This window comes from Colletotrichum costaricense (genome assembly GCF_030867565.1).
Source record: "Colletotrichum costaricense strain IMI 309622 chromosome Unknown Scaffold_10.1, whole genome shotgun sequence".
In the NCBI taxonomy this organism is placed as follows: Eukaryota; Fungi; Ascomycota; class Sordariomycetes; order Glomerellales; family Glomerellaceae; genus Colletotrichum; species Colletotrichum costaricense.
In genome coordinates this window covers 1,649,260-1,673,978 of record NW_026848239.1, presented here as the reverse complement: position 1 = coordinate 1,673,978, position 24,719 = coordinate 1,649,260, and the positions used below count along the sequence as shown (strand labels likewise).

The following is a 24,719-nucleotide window of genomic DNA, read 5'->3' as shown; positions in this document are numbered from 1 at the left end:
GCGCCAATTAGGGCAACAGGTACGTATCTCCCTCTTTGGAGGGACGTAGAATATCATTTAATGTCTGTTCACTAGCCATGTCGACATGCATCTTTCCGATCTTCAAGTCGACAGTGTCCAATCCGTATTCCTTAAGACGATCGTGCCACAGTTCGGGGTCCTCCAGTATGATGCTTGTGGGATTGAGCTTCTGGGTACGTGTTCTGGTGAAGTGAAAACGGGATTGCATCCTATAACTATTCTCTTTAGCCATCGAGGAAGTCCCAGGGGTCGACGATAACTGGGCGTCTCGGCATTTCGACAGTATGTGTTTGAGGTGAGAATATAATTGACGCGCTGTATCCTCGTGTTTTGCTGCTTTTAGTCAAGGACCATGGTGCACGATCTCAAGGTCAATCAGCGGGGAATGCATCGCATACGATGCGAGGCAGTGTACTGTGTTCCAATGCAATAGGTAGGCTGATTTGAACATTTGATCGTGAGCTGATCATTTTAGAGCAGGTAGACGATTCGACAGCGACAGCGACAGGGCGACAGCGACAGGGCGACAGCGACAGACGGCGAGGGAAGGTGTGTTACACACATACATGAGCGCGTGCCCTGGCAAATTGATAACTGATTCATTCCAGCAGCGTTTTCCGACTTCGACAAAGGAAACGAGGTAACGAATGTGTGTGTGTGCGCGAGTTGAAGTTGAAAGTGTGTAAGTTTGTCGTCAAAGCCATCCAAACTTCCTTTTGAACATGACTCGTGCTGACGGGTTCTCCTTAGCAGGGCAGACATCGTGGTGAGAGCGAGACCGCGACCCGACAGCGTCATTGACGGCCCGTAGCTAACACCGCAATGGCTTGCAGAGGTCGACATCATTTAACGACGGCGACGAGGGCATCTCCGATGCCACCGTTGTGAGCTGCTGTACCTGGAGTACGTTTATCCTCACAGGCTGTGGTTACTAGGAAATTCTATCTTTTGTAGAGAAGCTGACATTATCTAATAGAGGGCAGCCAACTCAGCCAGGTGCGCGGGTATGTTAACGTCTGGACGTCAGGAGCCTCAGCAGCACGAAACACTAACAAACAACAAGCAGGCTCACAAGGTGGTGGCGTCGGGCGCCCAATATCGCCGTCAATAATGTAAGTGTCCTGGACATTCATCTCAATTCAGATTGAGTCCTTGAATCGGATCTCTTATACTCATTTATGGATTGAATGCTAATGCCCGCTCGACATCCAGCCGTGATTGTAAACTTTGCAGGAGGGAAAGTTCAAAAAGGTGGAAGAACATCCAAAAAAAAATAGTCTAACGAGATAGTGGGAGTATCTACTGATACTGTGTGTTAATACTGTGTAACCGATATCGAGAATCGCCCGAGCAGCCAGCAAAGGTAGAAATAAAAAACAAATAAAATTGGGCGATACTCCGTCCTTAAAAACCTTGTTCCGGCCGTCCCTGATGCGTGATGAATCACAACTCTGCCGCTTCCTCAGGCCTCTTCAACATAAGAAATGCTGAGCCTACTTACCGTTCCACATTGTTTGTATCCGTACATCCATCGTTGATCATCAGCCACCCTTGCTGTGCCACCTCGTCGGTGTGGAAACCCCTTGATCCGCGCTAGTTGGTTCAGTTCAGCCACATCACGTACCGGAGAAAGCTGCAGATGCGGACACCTTGATCAACCTGCTCACTCAGTCCTATATCTACTTAGCCTGCCTGCACACCAAAGACTACTATCAAGGCCGAATTGTCTCCAACCTCTTTTCTTCTCAATTCCGCACTGTCACTCTCAGTCACTCACTCACTCGCACACACTCGCTCGATCGCACGATGGCTTCATTCGCCAATTCACGTGTTTGCGACACGCAAGGCGGCTTGGTTTTCTTCAAATTTCCGAATGAGTTGCGCAACTTGATCTACAAATACTATCTTCAGCTTGATGAAGGATACAAGCTTGATCCGCACACCAACAAGCTGCGAGCCGGCAACGACGAACCTATCTCTCTCGACTTGTTGTACACCTGCAAGCGCGCTGCTTTGGAGATGCAAGGGTTACCCTTCCAGCATAACACCATCACTTTCTCCGCATTTCACCCCCGATTAAGGACTGACGGCATCAATGTTGGACGATTCCATCACATGATGAATATGATGGACGAGGAACTTGCGGCTCAATTTGAGCAACTTCCCCCAAGATACTTCCACAGCCAGGTGGTGAAGGAAGTCGCAGCTGCTTATCCGGCCTTCATTCCCGTTCTAGACGTGATGAAGACGGACCACGGTAATCTCGGAAATTTTCGAAGCTCTTACGGTGAAACTCCATCGTCCTGCCGCGACTTTGTTCGATTTACGCTCAAAAGTATCTCATCCAACAAATCACTGTTCAGCGACTACGACAGAATCATTAACGAAGTGCACTGGGTCGACGAATATTATGGCAACGAAAGCCCAATTGAACAACCAACTGTTCCACCAGACCGACTCTTCGAATTTGCCCCTGACCCATGGGCAATTCCATCTCAGAATGTTCTCGATCATTTCAGTTACCTCCTTGATCCCGAGAATTGCAGACTCTCTTGTGTCTCGGACGACTTGTACCAGGATGAGGAGACTTCCGTCGATCCGCAGCGGTTCCGCTACTCCGCTGTTGCAGCTGCCGTCAAGTTTCTGGATTCGATTTCCCCGATACTTCGCGGTTGTATTCGCAACATCAGGCTCATGGAAGATCAAATGTCTGTCTGCAATCCTCAATGCCACGGATTGGGGATGATTCGGTTCTGCAAAGAAAACCCGAATCTACGCATTGAACGTCGCGTCAAATTATGGGATACTGTATTTCAGGAGAATCTTCTTCACTTGAAACCTGAGAAGGCGAGACAACCTCCCCGGAAAGTGCTGGCGGATGAAGTCTCTTACCTCATAGCTGTCTGGGTGGTGGAAGCCTTGGCGTTGCCGTCATCTGGCATGCCTCCAGATGCCTTCAAACTCATATTTGATGGAGATTCTGAGGGAGATCGAAGCTGTGAACAAATCTTTCAGGACGTCCTGCTGCGTGACGCTGCTTGGCGGGCAGGAATGGACGAGTGCTTCAAACGAGGCTTTCTTCCACAGCTATCTTGGCGGGAGAGGAGACAGACTCCTTGGGGTGGAATAATGGATGTCGTAGGACATATCCCTAACCCAGATTATGCTCGTCATGACAGTCCTGAAAATCGATGTCATATCTTCGAGAGCTTTCCGCAGGCGATAGAAAACCTTGTCAAAGGCAACTCTCTCGTGTCTTGCAGTTTTCATCCAGGGACTGTCTGGGATATTGAGACCCTGGTTAAGGAACGGCGGTCATGGTCTCTGACCAAATGGAGATATGGTTGGTATCGGGGCAAGCAGTCTTATGTAAGAGGTCATCTCGAACCTGAAGCCTCCTTTCCGTAGAGGCACGTCTGCTCAGATGGGCGGTCACAATCACAGCCGAATTGACAACGTCGAAAGTCTGGCATAAAGATGGAACCGGAAGCTCAAGCATAGAGGCAATCGAGAGAGGAAAATGATTGTGACGACTTGATTACGTAGGTATGAGAAGTGTCATCACACACGTGGTGTCTAAGAGCAGTTGAGAAACAGACTTCTAGGACTGATTAGAGATCAGGCCTCGTTCAATCAAATATACATAGACTTGCGGTTGTTCCTCTAGACATTCTCCCAGAAGATCCTCATCGCTCGTATCAAATTTGGCACCGTGGTCAATGAGTATTCGGACCGTTCCAACGCTCCCGTGAACCAAAGCGATCGACAAAGGTTCCTGCCCCCCATCGTCCAAGGCAGACACGTCACTTCCGTGTTGTAAGAGGACTCGGATCGTTTCTTTAAACTGTGCTCCGTAGGCTGCAACATGCAAGGGCGTTTGCAACATCCTGTCTAGCCCCTCCACATCCGCACCGAGCCGAACAAGTTCACCTACAATAGTCTTCCCTGCTCCCAAATGGGCGGCGAGATGAAGCGCCGAGTATCCCTTTGGGTAGACATTCCAGCGCTCTTCAACAGCCTCAAGCTCTTCGTAGCTTGATTCCTCGTTAAACTCCCAGGCTTCGGCTGCTTGCAAATAGGAATCGATTGAAGCGGCTTTGGAAGAGAATTGTAAGAAAGCCGCAGAAATGCTTTCCACGTCAACATAAGCCATCCAGAGGCTCAAGTTTCGTGCGGTAAACGATAGTAGTGGATGTTCTTTGAAGCGGCGTTTGAGCGCTGTAGATGATCCACATGCGCCGGCTGTGAACTCTTGGTTCGACAAATATCGCAGGATTATGCCGGCAATTGTGTCCGTTGGGCAATGTGTCGCACGTCTTTCATCGAGATGCTCTGCCAGAAGAGGAGACTTGATGCCCCATACCTGTATTTGCTCATTGATAAAGACAAAGTCCGAGCACATGCGGGCAAGATCCTCCGTCGTTGCTAGCAAGGTACCTGCAAGCCACTGGTCGCTCATACGCAAGGCATCCAAGATAGCCTCGCCATTAAGATGGTGTCTAGTCTTCTTGGCCGCAATGAGAAGATAGAGAATCGTCATGATTAGGTCCCCGTGTGCAGACTGAGTGATGCTAGCCACGGCGAGCTCGCAAAACGTGGCGCCCTTCTGCAAAGCATTCGCCTGAGAGAGTTCCCGCGAAACAGCCTCCAAAACATCGAAACCCGTTGGAGATGCTGAATGGAGTAAGTCTTGACTAGATATGGGCATGAAACTTGATAGCGTTGATCATCAGCGAATGCCAGACAGGTTGTGGTCATGAATATGTGCGCGCACTTACCGGTGGTCGAATAGCCCGGCCCATCGCGTCAACGTTTGTGCCAGCTCGGATTTGGCTAGCTCTCCAGCCTGTACATCGTGGTTGCTTTGAAAAGACTGCTGGAGGTATTGAATCATATCCTCCTGGCTTGCCCGTACCTCTAAGCTCGCTCCTTGAAATCTTCGTAGGACCTCGTCAAAGGGCTTTGAGCGGCTCAACAGAACAATCTTGATGGGCGACTCTTTGTCCGAGAGACGAAGCTTGGCCATGAAGTCGAGAAACGCTGCGGGATTTGGATCGTCTAGGCCGTCTAAGACGATGTCTATCTTTTCAAAGTATGCTTCGAGTTCGGCCCAGATTACCTGGAAGTTGTCTGACCACCACGTCCACACAGTTACTGGTGTAGAGATGAGCCTTCTGAGGGCCTCGGACGACTCGGGCAGTTGGGATACAATCTGTCTGGCAATGGAAGTGATCGCATCACCAAAGTCTGCCAATGAGTGATAAAGTCCTGTGTTTTCAAACTGTACACAAGCGACTGCAGACTTTATGCCGGAATCGAGCTGGGTTGCTGAAAGGTGTTCGACAAGGAGTGAACTGTGGGAAATGAACCGTCAGGGCCTTTTGAGGCAAGAAACTAAGCGCCATACCTTATACAACTCTTTCCGGTCGATGCTGGAGTGCAATTAGCGACTAAAGAGCAGCGCATAATGCGCAAATTCATGAATTTGATGGAATCGAGCTGTGCGTACCATCACCACGAACCCAGAGAAACTGCGGTCCCTGAGACTTGGCCCAATGCTGTACTTGTAGGCTTTGTAAAAACCATTCACCAATGGTCCCTACACGTCGACCAGCAGTTTCCTGAAACTTCCTTGAGGAACGATCACCTGGGCTGAGTCTCTCCAGGAGAAGGCGTCTTTGGCGGGTGATATCCATTCTGGGTGGTTCCAAGAAACAATTTCAATAGTGTATCGTAACGATGCCAGCTATGGGCACCAGTGTGAGGTTTTATAGTTTAGCTACTTGAAGAACAGAATGAATCAGGCTTGCATGCGGAAATATCAATTACCGGTCATCCATCTGGGCAATACATGAATATGTATGTGCTCTAGGTAAGGATACTAGATACGCTAAGATGCTGCTGCCTACCCTAAGCTAGGCACATTGGCATGGACTAGCCTGGACCTGGGCCAATTCACAGTTGTGAGATTTCCGCCTGGTTGTTTCCATTCTCCGCGTCACATCGACGTTCGTCTGACATAGCCTTCAAGAATTGGCTTCTCATCAATCAACCTCTCTGTTCATTTGTTGTATGGCTGGCGCACATTCCACCGGTTAATCATTTTGTGTACTTTGACGGATACCCATCACAAGAGATAACGGTCAAAGTCGAATGCCGATTCTGCTTGGCCTGCGGCGAGACCAGCCGCCTTGAGCGCGTTCCAATTCACATCGTTGATTCCCACCTCATAGTCCCATCCGTGGTGGGGGTCAGGGTTGGGCAAGATCTGCCAGTAGAACCACGGAATCCCGGCAGCGTCAATACTCGCAGCCCAAGTACGAATCCTGGAGTCTCTGGTTCCAGTACCAATGGGATTGCCGCCGTTGCAGTTGTGGTTCGGGGCATCCGTGTAACAAGCGCCCCATTCTTGCATGATGAGCTTCTTCCCAGCATTCTTGGCTTTGGTGACGTAGGGCTGAAGCTTTGACGTAGCGAAATCGTCAATTCCGTAGGCGTGGATGGCAAGAACGTCCAGGGCGCTGCAGCTGAAGTATGGGCCTAGTAGAGAGTTGTCGACGTAGGCACCGCCTCCGGTAGTGACTAGAATATCGGTACTGCCGTTGAGGCCTTGCTTAATTGCCTGTGCCATCGTGCACTGCCATGACGCTAGGGCTGATGGGTTCCCCTGAAGACGTCGTCAGTCTAGTCATATCGCCCGTTGGCGGAATGTCGTCTTACCTGTGGATGCATAGCTTCGTTTTGCGCCTCAAAGGCAAAGATGTACTCAGAGCTTTGAGCCCAGGTCTTGCCATTCTTGGGGTTCACATGTCCAAGAACATGCGCAATGCGCGTCTTGAAGTACCCCATCGCTTCATTGTTCGTGTAAAAGTCGCCGGTGCCGTACCACTTGCCGTAAAAGTCAGAATTTGCTTCGAGAGCGTTGTAACTGTGGATGGAAACGAGCAGTTTGATGCCGTAGTCGTGGGCATGAACCATGAAGTTGTCGAGGCGGTTGAGTACGGTGTCGTCCCACGTATCGGGACCGTCACCCTGGAGGCTGTTGAAGTTGTCCAAAGTTGTGCCCTTTTCGCTTCCCGATTGGCCTGCGACAAGAAATGAATCAGTGTGCACGCATCATCTTTGTCGTTAGGCCAAAGGTTTCTTACCATCAAGCCATACTCGTAGAACCTTGACACTAGCGCTCTGGAGGCCTTGGAAAAGTGTGGTCTGTTGCTGATCATTTAGGCCAGCAGCATAGTAAAGATTCGAGGCGGAGAATGACTTGGCTGCATAGCAAGTGGCGGATAGAGACAAATGCAACAAAGCCGGTATGACTGTGTAAAGCTTCATTTCGAATCTCGGACCCAGTTGCAAAGGTCTCGCTAAAACTAAGGGTTGAGTAGTTAACTTGAGATAGAAGAAAGTTTTGTAGCTTGAAGCCTTTTAAAGTTCCAGGGCCGTGTGCAATGAGTTCGCCAAGAAGCAGGGAGTGGATGCGGTTGATAGGAGTTCGCGCCTGGTTCATCATTTGTTCGAGCTACTACCTCGGCTTCATTGTCTACTAAGTCCGGAGTCAAGTCAGCTCGCGTGACACGGGCGTATATCGGGAGTATCAAGGCCCGCTTGTCTTTGACGTCTGGATACACCATGTCTTGTTCAATAAGGGGCTCACTGCAGGCTTCTACTAAGGGGGTAGGATCTGCGCAGTGCCAGCTGGATAGGCAACCATGTAAACACCTTCCCAACTCTTCCTGCGGTAATGTATACTTCCGAACATGGTGCGCTAGCCACAACTTCTAGGTTTTGTAGGAAGTTATATTGAGTTACATGCCGTGCGGGACGTATCTACAGCTGGTTCGTCGCATATCCTACCGAGGGTTTGCAACTCGCATGGGGATGTCTATTCGATGCAACCATCTATTCTCATTACGTCTTTCATCGCTTGGCACCACTTCTTCGGTAAGTCGGGTTTTTTTGTACAGCCGAAGCGCTTGAAGCTTGGCGTATCAGAGCAATCTTCGATGACCTCGACGTCTCTATTTTTGAGCAAGGGCTCGGTAGGTAGTAGGGTTGGCTGTGAGAAATACCTCATCTCTCCATCACTTCACCTATGTCAACTGCTTCGAAACTAGTAGACCGTAGAATCACCCATCCCTCTGTCTCCAGATGGCATTCATTCCTAGATCGACTGTTGCCGCAGAGACCGTGGGTTTGGTGATCACTAGGGGTGCCTCGCCACAGAAATAGCCACATCTGAAGCTGTGTAACGAGTACTTTATCAGGGAGGGAATGAAGCAAAAGAATTCCGACAGATTTCACGATGCAAATAAACGATGAGTTCAATGTAGGTCAGTGATTTAATTGCTTTGAAAGAAGAACATGCAGTGGTTTAGCCTGAAACATGCATTCGTCTTGCTAATCTTCAGTCCGCAGCTGAGTTCTTTCCGCCAGTCTACCGTGAGCATCCCCATTGTATTGGTGTGTCTTTCAACTCTGAACATACTGAACAAGGTACGTCCTACTCAGGTAGTTTGAAGTCTGCGGTACCTCCAGGTCATTTTCCAAACTGAGGAAGGCGGCAAAGTTGAGTTTCTGACGAAGGGCCATCTGTAAAACCTCACCCTAAACCGTTCTGCTGTAACTTCGACCACCCAATTTAACATAGATCAAATCCGCACTGTGGTGGACGGAAACGATGTATAGTTTCATACTCTGCTTATGTACCACCGCCTCATGAGGTTGAACGCACTGATCTTGGTACCCTGCGGCATCCTTGACCGCTATGTGTGCATCCGTCACACAGCTGATTATCACCGAATCGACAGTAATTCGGCTGCATACAGGTCCTCACCGCCAGAAAGAACTCGGCACATACAGGCTATAGGTCAGAGCAGCAAACACCGGACCCCGCCCTTGCTTGCTGTATCGGTTGTGCGTGTGTAGCGAAGAGCGATGAGGCTAAAACATTGAGACCGATGAAGATTTCTCCAATATAACCCAAATCTATATCCCTTCTGTCGTAGCGTTCCTAACTATTGATGGGATTACTCGAATCTCACACACCCAGTTGTGCTCCTGATTCGAAATGTTTCGCCCGTGGCCTACTCAGCCCCAACCAGACTTCAACTGGTTTCGATTCAACAACGCAACTGGCACCAGACCTGGCGTCAACTTCAACAACTTCGGGCCCAACCCGCGCGGCCCTTCCACTCCAGCCTTTGCGAATCCAGGACCCCGCCTCTTCGACTTTTCGCAACTCTTCAACATCACTAACAACAACTTCGGCCCCACGCCCCTGCATCCCAACCAGCCAGGCCGGATCCGCAACCGAGTCACAGTCCTCCTCCCTGATGGCACGCGGGTTCTGCTCGAGCGCGATCTACTCCACGAACACCTCCCCCGAACCCGAAATTTCATGCAGCAGGGCCTCTTCCCCGTCCCTGAGTTCCTCCGAGGCTACGAAGACGGCTTCATGGGAACCCTGATGGATCCCCAAAATTTTGACCAGGCCTTCGCCCGCGGCGCGACGTTCATCTTCAGACACCTCGAGGCGCTAAGCCAGGCATACGCGCCGCCGTACGGGGCCATGGGTGCGGGTATGGGCGTGGGCACTGGTAGTCGCGGCGGCGCCGCCTTTGACTTGTTCGCCCGGCCGCGCTACCTCCTCGCAAATGCCCGCGATCGATTCGTGACGGTACGGGAGATATTCTGGCACATCTTCATTCTCTGTTGCGTGCTGGACCAGGACCGGGCCTTTGGCTGCTCCGATTTGCTGGCAAGACCGATTGCAGAGTTCCTCCTCGACTTTTTGCCGAGCGTGGAGGCATTTCTGCCTCCCACGGCGATGCAGATTCTGTTTGTGGGATATGCTCGCATCTTTCGCGAATCGATATTTGAAATGGAGTTGTTAAGGCAGTTGTGGGAGTCGATGGATGTCATTGGCCAGACACACATTAGGGGAATGATGGGACCGCAGTTGGCGGCGAATGGGATGGGAAATAATGTGCACAGAGTTTGGACTGCTCTCAGACATCTTGGCCTGGTCTGACCTTCTTTTCCGATGTTCTTTCCTTGCCAGACATCTTGTTCTTTTTCGCTGTTCTGATGGTTTCTTGACCAACTCAGGTGTATGAGTATCTCTTCCCGATTCATTTGCTTTCTGAACTTTGATCAACCCAAAAAGCTGCTTTTCCTCCTGTTCTTAATAGCGATCTCACAAACTACGCCTGCTAAGCAGTCTCGGTGCCCGTACCCAAGCTACCCCACATGCAGTTGTCCAATAACGTGAAATCCAAATTATTCAGTGCCCAACTTTCCTCACATGGGTACTGTACCAGATCCTGCAGTTCCTTATCTCCAGGAAGCGGAACGACGGCGTCTTGACTTCCGATTGAGCATGGGCGCTCATCTTGAGGAAGACGATGGTACAGAGGTTGCGAATTCGATCCGGTCGGTATCAACATCCCATCAGACAACCGTTCAATCCTGATGACCCAAAAGTGCGGTAGACAGATGTTGAGGACAGTGTCTTGATCCGTCAGCTTCACTCGGTACCCAAGATCGTCATCCAGGAATGTTTCTGGCGAAAATGCGACCTTGTATCTCACTCCCAATGTTATGTCGTTTTGGATGCGCAAGAGGTGTTTGAGAAGTGTAGCGACTCTCGTAGCGATCTCATCGTTATACTGATCCACAAGTTTCTGCATGACGACCAGAGCCTGCTCCACCATGCCCCGATCGCTGAGGCGTTGATGTGCAGAGAAGTAGGAACTCCTTCCGTCCGTCGTATCTTGAGGGGCGTTGCAAATGTGCGCTAGACACAATGAGGTACACGATAGAAATGCTATGAGGTCAACACCTCGGCAATAGAATCGCGCCGGTCTAGTCGCGCGAAAGGACAAGAATCTAGAAAGGATCTCCCGGCTTGCCGTCACGGCTGTCGCTCTGTCGTGCTCTGATATTGGGTGTAAGATGTTGGGGAAATGGAGCTGGAGAAGGAGATGATAGTACATAAAGTGGTCGTTGAACCGTAACGTTTCCCGAATCTTCTCCAGATGGCCCTTCTCCGAGGCGAGGGTCGGAGCGACCCACCACTGTGCTGGCATTACGGTTGAGGCTTCTTGCAGTAACTTGTCAATATTTTGGGCCTTTTCGTAGTCAAATACCTCCGAAGGATCCCGTTGCAGTAAGCGTCCGCAAGCGACAGTGCAGAGGCGAAGAAACCGATCTAATGGAAGACATCCTTCCAATGTATCTGGGCGAGCGTAGACGTCCTCGAGTGCGCTCTGCGGCAAGCCCAACATGAGGGAAAGGTAGCGATCGAACTGTACGAGACGGAACCAGAGATCATTCGGTTCAATGATCGAGCCGACGAGGGAGCGCGGCTTGATGCCCCGACTGAGGCCGAGCATCTGCGCAATTGCGACTCCCCGGCGTGCGGCGAGCCATGAAAAACGCAGATTGCCAGCGTAGTTCTCATAGAGGCCCTCCAGCATGATGCATTCAATGCCTTCCAGAGAATTGACTAGATCATCCTTGCATGTGACCAAGTCGTGGGCCGTCTTTACCGCTCGTGACATCATGTTGTACCAGCTGGTGCTGAGCTTCTCTAGGTGATGGGACGCGGAATATGGCATACCCTGGAGGAACGAGGCTAAGATCAATAGACTCCTCGCGATGAGCACCGGATGTGACCCAGTGGGCGGTAGTTGTAGTAAAGCCGCGGAGAGCGGAAGGGTGGATGGGTTGGGGCTTATTCTAGTGCATATGACAGCTCGAATAATTTGCGAAGTTTCCACCGGAATCGCCAAGATGATGGCCATGTCTTCCGGACTTGGCCATGCAGCGAGAAGCTGCGTGGAGATGATTTCGTCTGCTTGTGTGGACGATGCAGCGAGAGTTGGATGGGCTAGTCGCTCCGCTACGGAGCGCGCAGGCGAGACGCTCCTTTGAGTATGTGTTTCCTAAACGGTCAGCTTTAGTGTCATGCAATGTGCAAATACAACCACGTACCACCGTTTTTTCAGCTCGAGCATCTTGATTTCGAGATTCTGAGCAATGTGGTTGAGAGGTTGCGGTTGAGAGAACGGTGGGGGAAGCGGATCGCCTAGGCGTGATCCTTTCATCCCAGATCCGGCTATGAGATCCAGCTGGAGAGACCGGTCGATCTTGAATGCGGTGCTCGCTCTCGGTCCCTGATTTTATCAACTGCCTCACCAGCGCCTCAACTTGGCCAAGTCTGTCTACGATGTGCTTGTTGCTGCCAGGAGGTGGAGGCAGATCAGCGACATCTTGACTGACACAATCACTTCCGCGACGCTTACAGCCATCACAGATATCCTGCGTGGAGGGCGAGAATGTACAGCGGGCTTTGCGTCGCTTGCATTCCCAACAGCTCTGCGTCCCCTTGCGCAGCTTTCGCCGTTTCGGCGCCGGAGCGGAGTCGGCAACTGGAGGCTCCTCGGTCGGGATTCTTTCAGTTGCGGCCATCATGATGCTTGATTCGACACACCCAGCATATAGCCTGAGGTCATTGTTGTCAAGTGTGACTCGTAAGAAAGTCCAACAGGCGTATCTTTGTTCGACCGCCGGTTTGGCGGCGGAGTGTAGCGGCGATCAGCTGACAAAGGAGAGAACGTTGTCCATTAGTAATCCCCCGCCATGCTCCGCCGCCGCACCGGTGAATCGGGCGGAGGGTGGGGCTAATAGACTACCGAAGGCTGGAGCTACGATTTGGTACCTAGCGGTCTTACACATCCTAGTCCTCACAAGTGTTGAGGCCGGACGGGAAGACCGCATGAGCGGCGGAGCCTAGAAAGACATTTGGGATGGAGATATGAATCGTCTGCAACGATATGTAATGAGTTATGTACATATATATATTCCGTGCCGTTCGCCCTGTGATGCTGCCTCCAATCTACCTTCAATCTTGCAAAGACCCAATAAGCGTAGGATCGACCATCCAAAGAAGGACAACAATCTAGAGTCAAAAGTTGAGAAAACCAACCCCCACGAGTAGACCAACGCTTGAAAATGGTCCGAATCGCGATTGCTGGCGGCTCTGGCAGTAGGTTCCGACAACTTTTCAGTTTTTCTAGGCGCCGACTAATGAAGACCTTGGTTAGATGTTGGACGAGAGATCCTAGATGCTCTGGTAGCTAGAGGCAAGCACGAAATCTTGATTTTATCTAGAAAAGTTGCTTCAATCCTGTCCCCCACGCCATATTTTATCAACAATTAGCTGACTTTTGCAGGATGTCCCTGTCACCGATTTTGGCCCAGGAGTTAAATGGATCAAGACAAACTACAACGATGTTGCCCACTTGTCTCAAGTGCTTGAAGGAGTTCACACTGTTCTCTCTTTTGTCGCCGGACCCGTCGATCCAACAAACGTCGCACAGAGAGATACGCAAAAGAATTTGATCGATGCATCCATCAAAGCTGGCGTTAGACGATTTGCTCCAAGCGAGTGGGGTTCGTGAGTCTTCTACATCATGTCTCATGCATCTACTTCGTGTCTGATTGATCTAGTTCCAAACTGGAGTACATGTTCTGGTACGGCTTCAAGGAAGAGACTCGAAAGTACCTCGCAACCATCAACAAAGACAAGAAGGTATTCGCGTTCTCAAGTTAACTACCCCAACCCTTACCCGGTACACGTGACTCATCGAAGTTGGATACGCTAGGTCCTCGAATACTGTCTGTTCCAACCGGGATTGTTCACCAACTATATGACATATCCGTTCAGCTCCTCCAAGCATGTCCAGCTCTTCGAGACACCCTTTAACTTCTATCAACGTCGCGCTCTTGTCGTTGATGGAGGTGAAAACGCCATTATTACCTTTACGACCGCACAGGATCTCGCTAGAGTTGTCGCTTTAGCTGTGGAGTATGAAGGCGAATGGCCTGTCATCGGCGGCGTCCAAGGCGCGCAGGTATCAGTCGCGCAGCTCATTGCGCTAGGCGAGAAGATACGTGGTAGGTGACTGAACCGTTACCCACGATCCATCTTTCTCTCAGACATTTTGTTTCTTCTGTGGACAAGTCACTGATATGCCAACAAAGGCGAGCCTTTCGACGTGAACAAGCTCAAGTCCGACGACCTCAAAGCAGGGGTAGTCAAGGCCCCTTGGTTCCCCAAGGTTGAGCACCCATCGATACCCCCCGAGACCTTAGATGCCGTCGCTCCTAGCCTGCTTTCTGGCATGCTGCGGGGTATTGTGGCTGGTAACCTGAAGTGCTCTGACGAGTGGAACCGGCTCTTGCCTGAGTACGAGTTCACTCAACCGGAAGACTTTCTGGCCACCGCGTGGGCGGAGATTGATGCGGGAGCCACGACCGTGTTCATGTCCTACTAGTGCATTTGAGATTTCCAGAGAGCCATGATCTTTAGCCAGCACTACATGTACTCGCGACCTTCTGGGCATAAGGTACAGCAATCGGATCTTTGCGGCTAGCCCTTCAAGGCTCTAGAAGTCACCAAAGACTATGGTATGGCGGATTGAAAGGTCAAATTTGCCCTAGATAGCACATGAAATGCAGATAAACTTGAGGGTCACATTGAGGGCATAACTATGAGACAAAGGGCTCATAGAAAACTACATGGAAAAGCACAGGTGAAAAAGACTTAGGTTATCTCATTACTAAAGTACCGGATGGACCTATGAAACCGGTTCGCTACATTTGACCGCGCCACTCGAGATGCGGTAGTATTCACAGACTATTAAGGTAGAACCTGTCGTGGTGTGTATATGAAGGTTTCGACCTTAAGTCCCCAAATTTCTGACGTGTTCCATTTTCAAAGCCTCAAGGCAGGAGCACAGTCGGGGCAGCTATTCCTGGAAATCCCGTGGCGGCAGGTCTTTGACCTTATTGGTATGCACATTCTGGATATTGTTGGGATGTAAATATGGCTGGCCTTTGGCGGTTTAAGAAGCTCGATGAGGTTGCTGCAGTAAGGCTAAAGTATTGGGTAGATGAGAGCTTCTTAAGAGATACTTGTTAAAGTGTGATAAGGAAGAGACGTACCTCCATGTTTCCTCCTTGATAGATAGGGTGTATTTATATGTCTTCCTAACGCTCATAGTGTTGAAGTGAATGTGATAGATGCAAAACCGCCCGCGGTTCACCGATGTTCGCCGCTAGCTAAGTTACTTATACTGGAAATGGCAATCAATTAAGATTGTGATTCACACTCACGAGCCATTCTATCTGCCCTTATGAGGAAAGAGTTTTGTTCCCGTTTAAATTCCCATTTCTAGGTGAGTCGGAGCTGAAGGCATCTGCGCGGCATAGCCACTTGGCAAAGAAGGAGCTATTCACGGCGATGGTGTAGCTAGGCATCGATCACAATTGAGGGCAAGGCTTTTGCCACAGTCTTTAGCAGCCCGAAAACTTCAACGGAATTCTGGTTGCGCAGACACTGACTCAATACCTTACCTAATATATATAGATGTTGTTTTAGAAGAGAAAACAACTTGTCGCTCGCAAATTTTGGTTCGTGTAGTGATGAGACTGATCAATCACAAGGCCACGCGAGTCTTGAGAAAACCACCGAAGCTGTCAAAGAGTGCCTGATCATGCCCCTCCCTCCACCGGCACCTCAGGATAGTTCTCTCTCGTCCAACATCCAGCGCAATCTCGAAACCAAGCTTGCATACCTCAGAGTTCGACAACCCCTCGATGGCAGCCTTGCCCTCTCGTTCCTCCCGCATCTTCTTCCGTCTCCAGGCGCGACTCCACACGTTCTCTCGCGCCCTGCCGATACCGAGAAGCTTCTGACGGTCCCATTCCCAGGAGACCAGTTCCAATGAAGACATGAGCTCTTGGATCTTATCTTGCAGCTTCCCTATCTCTGTGCCAAGCGGGAAGGCAGTGACCTCAGATTCCACACTCGGAGGGAGCAGCTTCTTCCAAATTGTAGCCTTCATCCCCCTCGCGGCCTCCTCTGACGGCCTCATCGTACCGAAGCTCCACGCGACGGCCCACCGTCTCGTTTTGTTACCTTGAACAAATTCCGTCACTGCGTAGTTGTCGATGCTCTTCTCTTTCAAAATTGCGATAAACTCCTCGAGGCTCGATTGTTTCCCAAACATGGACGTGTACCATTGGACCCTCTCGCGCAGGATGAGTGATTCCTCAAGGATCTTGGACACGAACTTGACTTCGCCGCCGTCTGTCACCATCTCCACTGGGGCGCCGGTGCATGCCGTCAGAGGAGGGCGCGACTTTTGCTTCGCCGAGTTGAGGAGGTCGTCTTCGGATGTGTAGAATGGGGGATTCGTCATGACGAAGGTGAGCGACTCTGTGCCCAAAGCGGCCAAAGGGATCATGGGATCTTGAGGTGCACGAGCAATGATGGAGATGCGACTTTGAAGGTTATTCAACTCTACGTTCTTTTCGGCGAATTCCAGACTCTTTGAGTCAATGTCTGCTGCTAATCAGTATCTCAACAAAAACATCCGAGAAACAGTAATATACCCGTCGCGAAGAAGGACCATTTCCGCTGGGTACATCCCAGAAGCGGGTAGATACAGCTTGCTCCGGTGCCGATATCGAGCCCGAGGATTTTCTGATCCGAATCACCGTAGGTAGTGCTATCTAGTAGGGTCTTGAGCCAAAGAAGGTAATTGTGGCGGTTTGGTACCTTTTGCTGTCAGCAGTGTGATCAAGAGATGTCCCAGACGTTTAGAGGAGTGGACCCACTGGTGGACACAAACGATCGTCGGGTAGCTCAATATTCAGCCCAAAGTCAGCTTTCAGTAGCGTCTTTGTGAGCTGCATCACGGCACATGGATCATTGAAATCAAGATTTCCACGTTTGAGCCTGAGTAAAAGTCGGTCAGTCGAGGTAAAGAAGAGTCTCGTGATGTTGTCACGCACAGAGTGCCAAATTTTGGGTCTTGGCGGCCTAGCTTCCCAAAGTCAGGTTCCGTCGAGTAGAGGTTACGGAAGTAGACGTCTGCATGAGGACCGGGCTCCGGTAGTCGACCCGCGAGTCCGCGATCAGCTCTTCGAATTGAATTTTTCAAGCTGAAATCGTTGGCTGCGGAGGGAGTGGTCTCCGAGCTTCTTCGTCTTTTGCCTGCCATGGCTCTCTGGGGTGGTTGGTGTCTTTACTCGATCCACCGCCACCGAGCGAATTTTGGATCGAGAGCGGTAGCAAACGACAACACACAAGATGTTTGAGAGAGTATCAAAAACTCTTGTGAAAGTGATCAACAAGAGTGTGAATATTAGACTCAGCTCAGCTGGTGGTGTCAAAGTTGCTTTGGCTTCGACATTCGCGACGTGTTAGTGAAGAGAAATTGTTACTGGTGGTAAGTTCGTGAGAAGTGGAGCCTGTTGGAGAGAGGATTGGATAGACGAATATGCGCTAGTTATTGGCGAGTCATCGCTATAAGCAGTACCAGCGTTCCTCCTGAACAACACGTCCCCTAAAATTCGCCGTCTACTACGTGTATTATAGAATGTCTTCTCGCAGTCACTCAAATGCAAGGGTCGACGAGTTGGAAGTTTCAGTCATAGCCTTGGTCGAATTTTCTCTGCTTCTAGTCACAGTAGAACCTTACATGTATCGACTCGGGCCTGGGGTGGCCGACCGAAACAGACAAGAGGCAGCACAGGAAGGTGGTTCAACTTGTCGAAATGTTCAGAGACCAGACTTGATGGCTTGATGTTTCGAGCTGGTGATAGAACGGAAGGCCTATCTTGTGTCGTAAAGTACTGATGACCACAAACATGTCTGTACTTGATTCTTCAAATGTATAAAGCTCCGAAAGCAAATCGAAACTTGCACGCTTCCATGCTATGCAACGCTGTCATTTTCTCATGTCCGTCATACATGCTCACATATACATCATGCCTTGCGTAAATCACTGACCCCACATGAGAACTCTCCACCGCCAGCCTTCGAGCAGCTTCATGTCCTGGTCTACAACCTCAACATCGCCTCTCTCGATCTTGGCACTTAGTCGCTTCAATCGCTTGGATACGGTCTTGGCCACCTGCAAAGAAACCTCATTGGTGAAGACGTAGAGTACAGCAAAGACAAAGAAGGCGATGCTGGCGAAGCTGTTGTGGCCCAGGAGACTATCCTTGATGCGGGCTACCAGTGCTTTGCTGCGCCAGAATGCGTACTCGGTGCTGTTAGACGCTTGGACGTCGGTTTCCGTCTTATCAGAAGGGCGGCGGAAGATGCGCTTCACGGCTGGGATAAAGGTTGCTCTATAGGCAGTTGTCAGCGAGGTCCCACGATTTGCCGTGTCATGAGATCTTACACAGCCCCACCGATGAGCCAGTTTCTCCAGCGGTGATTTTCGCCATCTTTGATTAGGGTTCCAACCTCCTTTCGCAAGACCTTAAGATCACCTAGCAGGACACGACCTTGGGCCCTGATCTGATCCTCCAACTCTAACGACATAGCACCATCCAGTCGGCCTCTCTTTCTTTGCAGAGACAAATACTCTCGAAGCGCAAATTGGGTCCCGGTCTTGACCGTTTTCAGGTCCTGCGTCGTCGTAGTAAGAGGGTTCAGGGCAGCTGAAGGGCGCGGACCCTCCACCATGCTAGCCTTTTGAGGGTAAGGATTTGGATAGGCTGCAGGGCCAGACATGTGCTCAACTGGAGCTATACTCGTCGGTCCAGGAGGCGGTCCTCCATAGACTGTCCCAGGGTACGGAGCCGTGGGTGTGGTAGACTGAGGCGGCCGAGAGTACGGGTCGACTGAGACCCCCGGCGGCGCTCCAGACGGTGGTGGAGGGTAGGAACCGGGTCCAGTGTACGGACCAGGCGCCGTTGCAACCGGCCGGCTGTCCATAGTCTCGGGAAGCAGGACACCCTAAGGTTACTTAGCGGCGGTGAGAGATAGTGTCTTTCGGGCTGCGACTGGAGCAGAGCGGATCAGGCGGGAGTGGAGGCGGGTCTCTCAGATTAGAGCACAACCGCAACGAAAGAACAACAGAACAAAAGCAAGGAACAAAGAATGGCAAGTCTATGGACAAGGTATGAGGATAATATGAGCAACGAGAAATTAATGAGGTGGCGGGGGAGCGAACTTGGAGAAGAGCTGGAAATAACTCAGCTCACTGTAGGGCGAAGGCGGAGGGAAGGTGACGGGAAGGTGAAGGCGGCATAAAAGTGGGGGCTTGCCAGCGAACGGGACCCACTGCGGGATGTGGGTCCATCACACCGTTCCAAGTGTGGCGCTAACTCGAGGCCTCAGCCACACATTGGCAGCTTCGCTTTTTCCCGCGGCGTCACTTTCTGCCAGAGCTCGACCAGGTGTGAAGCCTTTCCAGTCTTTCCCAAAGCCAACACCACCGCGCCGTTGCCAATTTCCTCTACAGATACACAATGCCCGACCCAGCGAGCTCACGGTTTACGCCGTCCAACAAGACAACAACTGAGCGCATCTCAGACAGCACCGTAGGCCTCGTCGCGCTCTCCGACTTTCGCAAGCGACGCGCCGAGGTCCTCGACCAGCAAGACCGCGAACGAGAAGCCGCCCTGTCCGGCACATCCACACCAGACCGATCCAATTCCGCGACTCCAGACCCCGGAAGCGACTCGGCCAGCGGCGCGACCAAATCTAAAAAGAAGAAAAAGAAGCTCGGCGGCAGCAAGCTATCTTTTGGCGACGATGAAGAGGAAGAGGAGGGTTCGCTGCCACTAAAGAAAGGCATGAAAGCAGATGGAGATGAGGATGAGAAAAGCACAACCATAAAGAAGTCCAAAGTCGTTGCCAACTCGTCCGTCGCGTTTGTGCCCAAGGTCATGTCGAAAGCAGCCTTGCGACGCGAGGCGGCCGAGAGAGAGGCGCTGCGCAAGGAGTTCCTCGCGATACAGGAGGCCGTCAAGACGACGGAAATTGCGATACCATTTGTGTTTTACGATGGATCGAATATACCTGGTGGCACTGTCCGTGTCAAGAAGGGCGACTACATCTGGGTTTTCTTGGACAAGAGCCGAAAAGTTGGCGCCGAGTTAGGCGTGGGAGAGAAGGCCAATGCACGAAGAGAATGGGCGAGAGTTGGTGTGGACGACCTGATGCTCGTCCGGGGGTCCATCATCATTCCACATGTGAGTCAAATGTGCTTCTATATTTTCGAGTCTTTCACTAATCCTCTGTAGCACTATGAGTTCTATTTCTTCATCATCAACAAGAATGCTGGCCCAGGTGGCCAACAACTGTTCAACTACAAAGCCGATGCGCCGCCCAAGAAAGACGGACCGGAACCAGACGAAGCCCCAGCTGCCCCATCTGGCGGCCTGACCACCGCAGCTGCTCTCAAGGCGGCTGTAGGCAAGGCCCTGCTTGACATCAACACCCTTGAAGGTGCCACAGACGACCCTACCCTGACGAAAGTGGTGGATCGGCGCTGGTATGAGCGCAATAAGCACATCTATCCAGCGAGCATGTGGCAAGAGTTTGACCCCGAGAAGGACTATGACACGGAGGTGCGGAAGGATGCCGGCGGCAACACGTTCTTCTTTTCGAGGTGAAGCCTGTATCGTCGGCAACGTTTGGCGAGCCTGAATCAAAGGACCGCTGAGGGAGAGAGAGAGTTGCGCCACGAGAGCGTCCTTGCGCTTTCATCCCGACAGCGTGCGAAGAGTCAAGACGAGACCCAGGATAAACAGCCATCCCGGCCAGAAGACCATGACGATCAGCATGTTACCTCCGGGGCCCAGTATTGTTGTTGCAAACTCCATGAAGACCTTCTTCCTCAACTTCTGGATTCGTCTGGATTCCCATACATGTCTCATGGACGTCCGGAATGCTGTCGTCGTCTTCTTGATGGCAAATAGCGAATGGACGGCGAAGAGTCGGGTTGCTATGACTGCCGATGTGAGGGTTGAGGTGGCAAGAAGGTGTGCGTAGAGGAAAAGCAGCGACGACGCCACGGCCAGTACTCTTTGGAAGCGGACCGCGATGTCAAAGGTAGGCCCGAGTGCGGCAACGAGATCCGACCGTTGGCGGATGGTCACGCCAGGCTCGTGTTTGGACGAGGTCAAAAGGGCGACTTTGTTCATGATGGCGACGGCAGAAGAGGTCTCGGCGAAGACGTGATCACGACCTACAGCGGTGCCTTGTTTGTTTTGACGTGCTCCAATGCCATCCGAAGCGTGGCGAGCACGTTGCAACTCACGATATATATCAAGGGGCATCTGAAGAGCAGCGGCAACTGCATGCGATTCATTCCACCCTATGGACTTTTGGACTCGCGGTAAAAGCGCCTCTGAGGTTCTCGATAACACATAAAGTTTGGATGAACATGGACATCAGATGTGATAGAGCTCGCAGCTGCCGCGGCGCTTTATGCCTAACATGAGCGATGTCTAGAATTTTCTACCCCTCCATTGTGTCGAGATTGATGCTGTGACAGCCCCACCGCCGCATCCTTTCCCTGGCGACAAACCATGTCGACACGTGGGGCTGACTGTTCGCCGGATCGGTTCTTGAAGCTCACATCGGGCCTCGAGGCTGGAGTGGAAAATCAGCAACGTGGATTCTTATCGACTCTTATTCGTGGAATCCTTTAGCCCCCCGTGGGATCTTGCAGGCTAGAATCTCCATCTTTCAACTTTGGAACGGTTGCGTTACCCCTCGATGAACCCTGATCTTTAACGCTTTAGCTTCCATTGGCTGTGCACATCAGTTTGATCTTATCGCTTTTATCGCGCTCGTGATTGAAGAGATACCACCTTGGGTAAGGTAGCTCCGGATTTCCTGACCTCTCGGAGTTGGATATGGAGGCATGTGGCGGACCCGTGTTTCGGCCGCCGACCGTGGAGCAACGAGGCATTCTGACGGGTTGGCTCATCTGCCGATTCCGGGATGCGTCCGACTCAAGCGGATTGTTTACTCCGGCATTTTCGGGTCATATCGGCCACAGTTAGGAGATGGGTGGCTGATACCGCCACACCTCTGTGCCACACTTAGTCATCACACCTGGTCATCCACACCCAGCTCCTAGCTATGGCTGGTGCTTCAGCCACCTGCACAACCAAGGGGCCACCAACTCTAAAATGCGAATCTCGTCACGATCATTGCAGCACAAACAAGAATCGTAGTTTCTTCGCCGTCTAGGTACGGATAGTGACAGACCGCCATCTTCAGCCGCTTTCTCTTTTCTCGGGTGTGCATTGAGCGGTCAGATCCCGGCGGCGATGTGTTCCTGCATTTACCCAAAACACAAAACATCCATCTCGAGAGAGGGTTCATTTACGAGAGAGTCACAAGTCGGAAAAGGACCAAAGATTGTTCGGCGGCCCTGGGGTCCCAGACCCATGAAGTCGGTGAAGACTGAACACAACCGCAGCGAGGTGTAACGTTCCCACGAGGGTTTGAGGCGGAATAAAAACGTTTGAGCGACGATCGAATTCACTGCTTTCCGTCCAGTCCGACAGAGCCACCCGCCAAGATCCTTCGTCTGGGCGGCAGTGGCTGGTTGACAGGCACTTTGACAATAGGCACGACCGGCTTTGTCCGCTGGTCAATGAGTTGAGCGCGCCGCCTGCCCACCGGAGCCGAGGATGGCATGACGAGCATGACAAGCGCCGATCCGACAAGTGGTTCTTCAGTGGAGATGCGGCTGGAAACGAAGTCACTTTGACTATTGCGACTTGACTGCACCGCATGACGGATGGGACCAGAAAAACAAACGCAGCGATATGCATATCTTGCAGCCTGGCTCCATGCAGGTTCCAGGTCATCGATCTTCCTGGTCGTATCTGCCAGCGTTTGCATCACAAGGAGCCACCGAGGCGGGCGCGGTTCATCTATTCTTCCCTCGTAATCCAGAATCTGACCGAGGAAATCCCATCCGGTCTTTGACAACTGATTGGGATCAGACGAAGAGGAACAACGAGACCCTGTAATCGTCCCATCCGCTACTCAAAACGTCCAAGGTGTACCCGTGACTCTCAGCAAGGTCGTCGCTGCAAGCAAGAGGGACTGTCATTAAGACCATTCATGCATATCCATCCCATCCCACTGGCATCCTCCTTTGCTGTGTTCAACACGAGCCACCGATCGGCAGTCCGCTCCAGGGCACACGCTGTTCGAAAAAGCTGCTAGCTTGCTAGCTGTCAGCTGCCGAGCCGAGCACTAGGCAGGCCCCAGCTGAGTTTACGTGAAAATATAGTGAAATCATGAGGACGAGAGACAATTCTTCTAATAATACACATTTCGCCCCAACCCGAACCAGAATGGTGCCTGCAGCGACAAGCCGGAATCGGGCAATTTTGATCGCTCTTCCAACCCCCATGCTTCGCTCAGCGCCGTCTTCACCCATTCTACCTACCGTACGAGTGAGCGATGCGACCCCCCCTCACCCCTCTTTTTGTTTCTCCCGCTTGTCTGCCAACGGGCACGATCTACGCCGCGTTTGTGGGGGAAGAGGGGATGGGATGGGATAGGTGAGAAAGGATGTCGCTTGACGGCGACACGGTCCATCCACTTGACTGCGGTCGCAAGAAATACGAGAATGGCACCCTTTGTGCTACGTCATGGTTCAACGGTGCCACCTCTCCGGCCTTACCGACTTTCATGCAATGGATGGCTGGGACTCCCGGGTTTAGGCTCTTTGATGGCATGCTGTGTGGAAAGTCAACTGGCGATCTTTTGTCAATGTCGAGAGGATTGGTAAAAAGTTTGACAATGCGATGTGTACTTATACCTGCGTGATGTTCCTCGTCTAAAGTCTTGAAATTTGGCATCACAGCATCACGCTTCTTCCGTCTTATCTCATTCCATCCCACCTAATCCCATTTCACAGTAAACATAAACTCATCCTCTCAAATTAAAGACCCCTCAACCCATCACAACCCTCACCAACCCTCAAAATGCACTTCCTTGCCAGCCTCCTTCTCCTCGCCCCAGCCCTCGCCTCCCCCATCGCCCAGCGCGAGGAGACGTGCGGCCAGAAATCAGGCAAGCTCTCCGAGTGGACGTTCACGGGTTTCGACTACCACGCCAGCTACATCTTCAGCACGCCTTCCCACCAGAACTCGTGGGGCTACATCAGCTTCAACGTCTCCAATCCGGTCCTCGACTACACCGTCGCCTGCTCCGCCGCCAGCAGCCGTCTCAACGACTTCTTCTATGGCGAGCAGGTCTATCAGTGCACGCCGCCCGAGGGCGGGGAGAGCACGGCCACGTCCTTCACGTGGAGCACGCCTGAGAAGGCTGTTGCGTTGAACCAGTCGTGGACTTGCAATGATGATCCAAAGTACCCGTAAGTCACATCCTCTCAACTCCCTACCGGTTTGCCTTCTACCTCGTGGAGTTTCCCCTGGCGATGAAACATTTGCGCCGAAAGCGTCACGGAGTACGGTTTGCCATAAGAAACGCCTAGGCTTATTGGAATGTGAACAACCAGAGCCCGCTACACCGCAAAGGGCGGCGCCGTCGCCGATCTCCAGTGCGAGGAGACGTTCTGGCAAAATGACAACTGGACCATTGGCCAGATTTACTCGACGCGCAACATCAACTGCGGCATCATCACGCTGCCTACCCCGATCAAGGAGATCTCCGCGGTCGCTTAGACGGGACCATTCTAAACCACGGTTCATGGGTAACCAGAGTTCCAACGCGGGGCTCAATTCCATCCGCACATAATTGACGACGCTTTACACGACTTTTACGATGATTTGGCTGTTATGCTTTCACGACACTCCTTTGATGGATGCTTCGCACTTTCGCATAGTTCCGG

The 24,719-nt window shown here is 51.6% G+C and overlaps 14 protein-coding genes across 14 annotated transcripts; 7 read left to right on the top strand and 7 right to left on the bottom strand.

Moving 5' to 3' along the window:
* Positions 1-85: 85 nt before the first annotated feature.
* On the top strand, positions 86-1,132 carry CCOS01_10186 (uncharacterized protein; the record flags this gene model as incomplete). The annotated part of the gene is made up of 5 exons (XM_060458342.1): positions 86-194; positions 250-316; positions 775-787; positions 855-905; positions 998-1,132. The coding sequence occupies 5 exons, from the start codon at positions 86-88 to the stop codon at positions 1,130-1,132; spliced, it is 375 nt and encodes a 124-aa protein (XP_060311507.1).
* A 695-nt stretch (positions 1,133-1,827) lies between these two features.
* CCOS01_10185 (uncharacterized protein) lies at positions 1,828-3,429 on the top strand (the record flags this gene model as incomplete). Its single annotated transcript, XM_060458341.1, has 1 exon — positions 1,828-3,429. One exon carries the CDS (start codon positions 1,828-1,830, stop codon positions 3,427-3,429), a length of 1,602 nt encoding a protein of 533 aa, XP_060311506.1.
* A 193-nt stretch (positions 3,430-3,622) lies between these two features.
* On the bottom strand, positions 3,623-5,717 carry CCOS01_10184 (uncharacterized protein; the record flags this gene model as incomplete). The annotated part of the gene is made up of 4 exons (XM_060458340.1): positions 3,623-4,733; positions 4,800-5,375; positions 5,429-5,453; positions 5,531-5,717. The coding sequence occupies 4 exons, from the start codon at positions 5,715-5,717 to the stop codon at positions 3,623-3,625; spliced, it is 1,899 nt and encodes a 632-aa protein (XP_060311505.1).
* A 431-nt stretch (positions 5,718-6,148) lies between these two features.
* On the bottom strand, positions 6,149-7,353 carry CCOS01_10183 (uncharacterized protein; the record flags this gene model as incomplete). The annotated part of the gene is made up of 3 exons (XM_060458339.1): positions 6,149-6,688; positions 6,742-7,106; positions 7,170-7,353. The coding sequence occupies 3 exons, from the start codon at positions 7,351-7,353 to the stop codon at positions 6,149-6,151; spliced, it is 1,089 nt and encodes a 362-aa protein (XP_060311504.1).
* A 1,735-nt stretch (positions 7,354-9,088) lies between these two features.
* Positions 9,089-10,051, top strand: CCOS01_10182 (uncharacterized protein; the record flags this gene model as incomplete). Its single annotated transcript, XM_060458338.1, has 1 exon — positions 9,089-10,051. The coding sequence occupies one exon, from the start codon at positions 9,089-9,091 to the stop codon at positions 10,049-10,051; it is 963 nt and encodes a 320-aa protein (XP_060311503.1).
* Positions 10,052-10,232: 181 nt separating this feature from the next.
* Positions 10,233-12,495, bottom strand: CCOS01_10181 (uncharacterized protein; the record flags this gene model as incomplete). The annotated part of the gene is made up of 3 exons (XM_060458337.1): positions 10,233-11,949; positions 12,016-12,053; positions 12,220-12,495. 3 exons carry the CDS (start codon positions 12,493-12,495, stop codon positions 10,233-10,235), a joined length of 2,031 nt encoding a protein of 676 aa, XP_060311502.1.
* Positions 12,496-13,035: 540 nt separating this feature from the next.
* On the top strand, positions 13,036-14,360 carry CCOS01_10180 (NmrA-like family protein; the record flags this gene model as incomplete). The annotated part of the gene is made up of 6 exons (XM_060458336.1): positions 13,036-13,069; positions 13,128-13,156; positions 13,257-13,480; positions 13,534-13,615; positions 13,689-13,980; positions 14,068-14,360. The coding sequence occupies 6 exons, from the start codon at positions 13,036-13,038 to the stop codon at positions 14,358-14,360; spliced, it is 954 nt and encodes a 317-aa protein (XP_060311501.1).
* A 1,164-nt stretch (positions 14,361-15,524) lies between these two features.
* CCOS01_10179 (uncharacterized protein) lies at positions 15,525-17,093 on the bottom strand (the record flags this gene model as incomplete). The annotated part of the gene is made up of 4 exons (XM_060458335.1): positions 15,525-16,432; positions 16,483-16,648; positions 16,708-16,828; positions 16,885-17,093. The coding sequence occupies 4 exons, from the start codon at positions 17,091-17,093 to the stop codon at positions 15,525-15,527; spliced, it is 1,404 nt and encodes a 467-aa protein (XP_060311500.1).
* A 783-nt stretch (positions 17,094-17,876) lies between these two features.
* Positions 17,877-18,820, bottom strand: CCOS01_10178 (uncharacterized protein; the record flags this gene model as incomplete). Its single annotated transcript, XM_060458334.1, has 2 exons — positions 17,877-18,228; positions 18,282-18,820. The coding sequence occupies 2 exons, from the start codon at positions 18,818-18,820 to the stop codon at positions 17,877-17,879; spliced, it is 891 nt and encodes a 296-aa protein (XP_060311499.1).
* Positions 18,821-19,356: 536 nt separating this feature from the next.
* Positions 19,357-20,505, top strand: CCOS01_10177 (uncharacterized protein; the record flags this gene model as incomplete). Its single annotated transcript, XM_060458333.1, has 2 exons — positions 19,357-20,082; positions 20,134-20,505. 2 exons carry the CDS (start codon positions 19,357-19,359, stop codon positions 20,503-20,505), a joined length of 1,098 nt encoding a protein of 365 aa, XP_060311498.1.
* A 90-nt stretch (positions 20,506-20,595) lies between these two features.
* On the bottom strand, positions 20,596-21,171 carry CCOS01_10176 (uncharacterized protein; the record flags this gene model as incomplete). The annotated part of the gene is made up of 1 exon (XM_060458332.1): positions 20,596-21,171. The coding sequence occupies one exon, from the start codon at positions 21,169-21,171 to the stop codon at positions 20,596-20,598; it is 576 nt and encodes a 191-aa protein (XP_060311497.1).
* A 1,068-nt stretch (positions 21,172-22,239) lies between these two features.
* On the bottom strand, positions 22,240-22,719 carry CCOS01_10175 (uncharacterized protein; the record flags this gene model as incomplete). Its single annotated transcript, XM_060458331.1, has 1 exon — positions 22,240-22,719. The coding sequence occupies one exon, from the start codon at positions 22,717-22,719 to the stop codon at positions 22,240-22,242; it is 480 nt and encodes a 159-aa protein (XP_060311496.1).
* A 497-nt stretch (positions 22,720-23,216) lies between these two features.
* CCOS01_10174 (uncharacterized protein) lies at positions 23,217-23,654 on the top strand (the record flags this gene model as incomplete). The annotated part of the gene is made up of 1 exon (XM_060458330.1): positions 23,217-23,654. A coding segment is annotated over one exon (438 nt), but the record flags the coding sequence as incomplete, so codon positions are not given.
* A 196-nt stretch (positions 23,655-23,850) lies between these two features.
* On the top strand, positions 23,851-24,552 carry CCOS01_10173 (uncharacterized protein; the record flags this gene model as incomplete). The annotated part of the gene is made up of 2 exons (XM_060458329.1): positions 23,851-24,242; positions 24,387-24,552. 2 exons carry the CDS (start codon positions 23,851-23,853, stop codon positions 24,550-24,552), a joined length of 558 nt encoding a protein of 185 aa, XP_060311494.1.
* Positions 24,553-24,719: the final 167 nt, after the last annotated feature.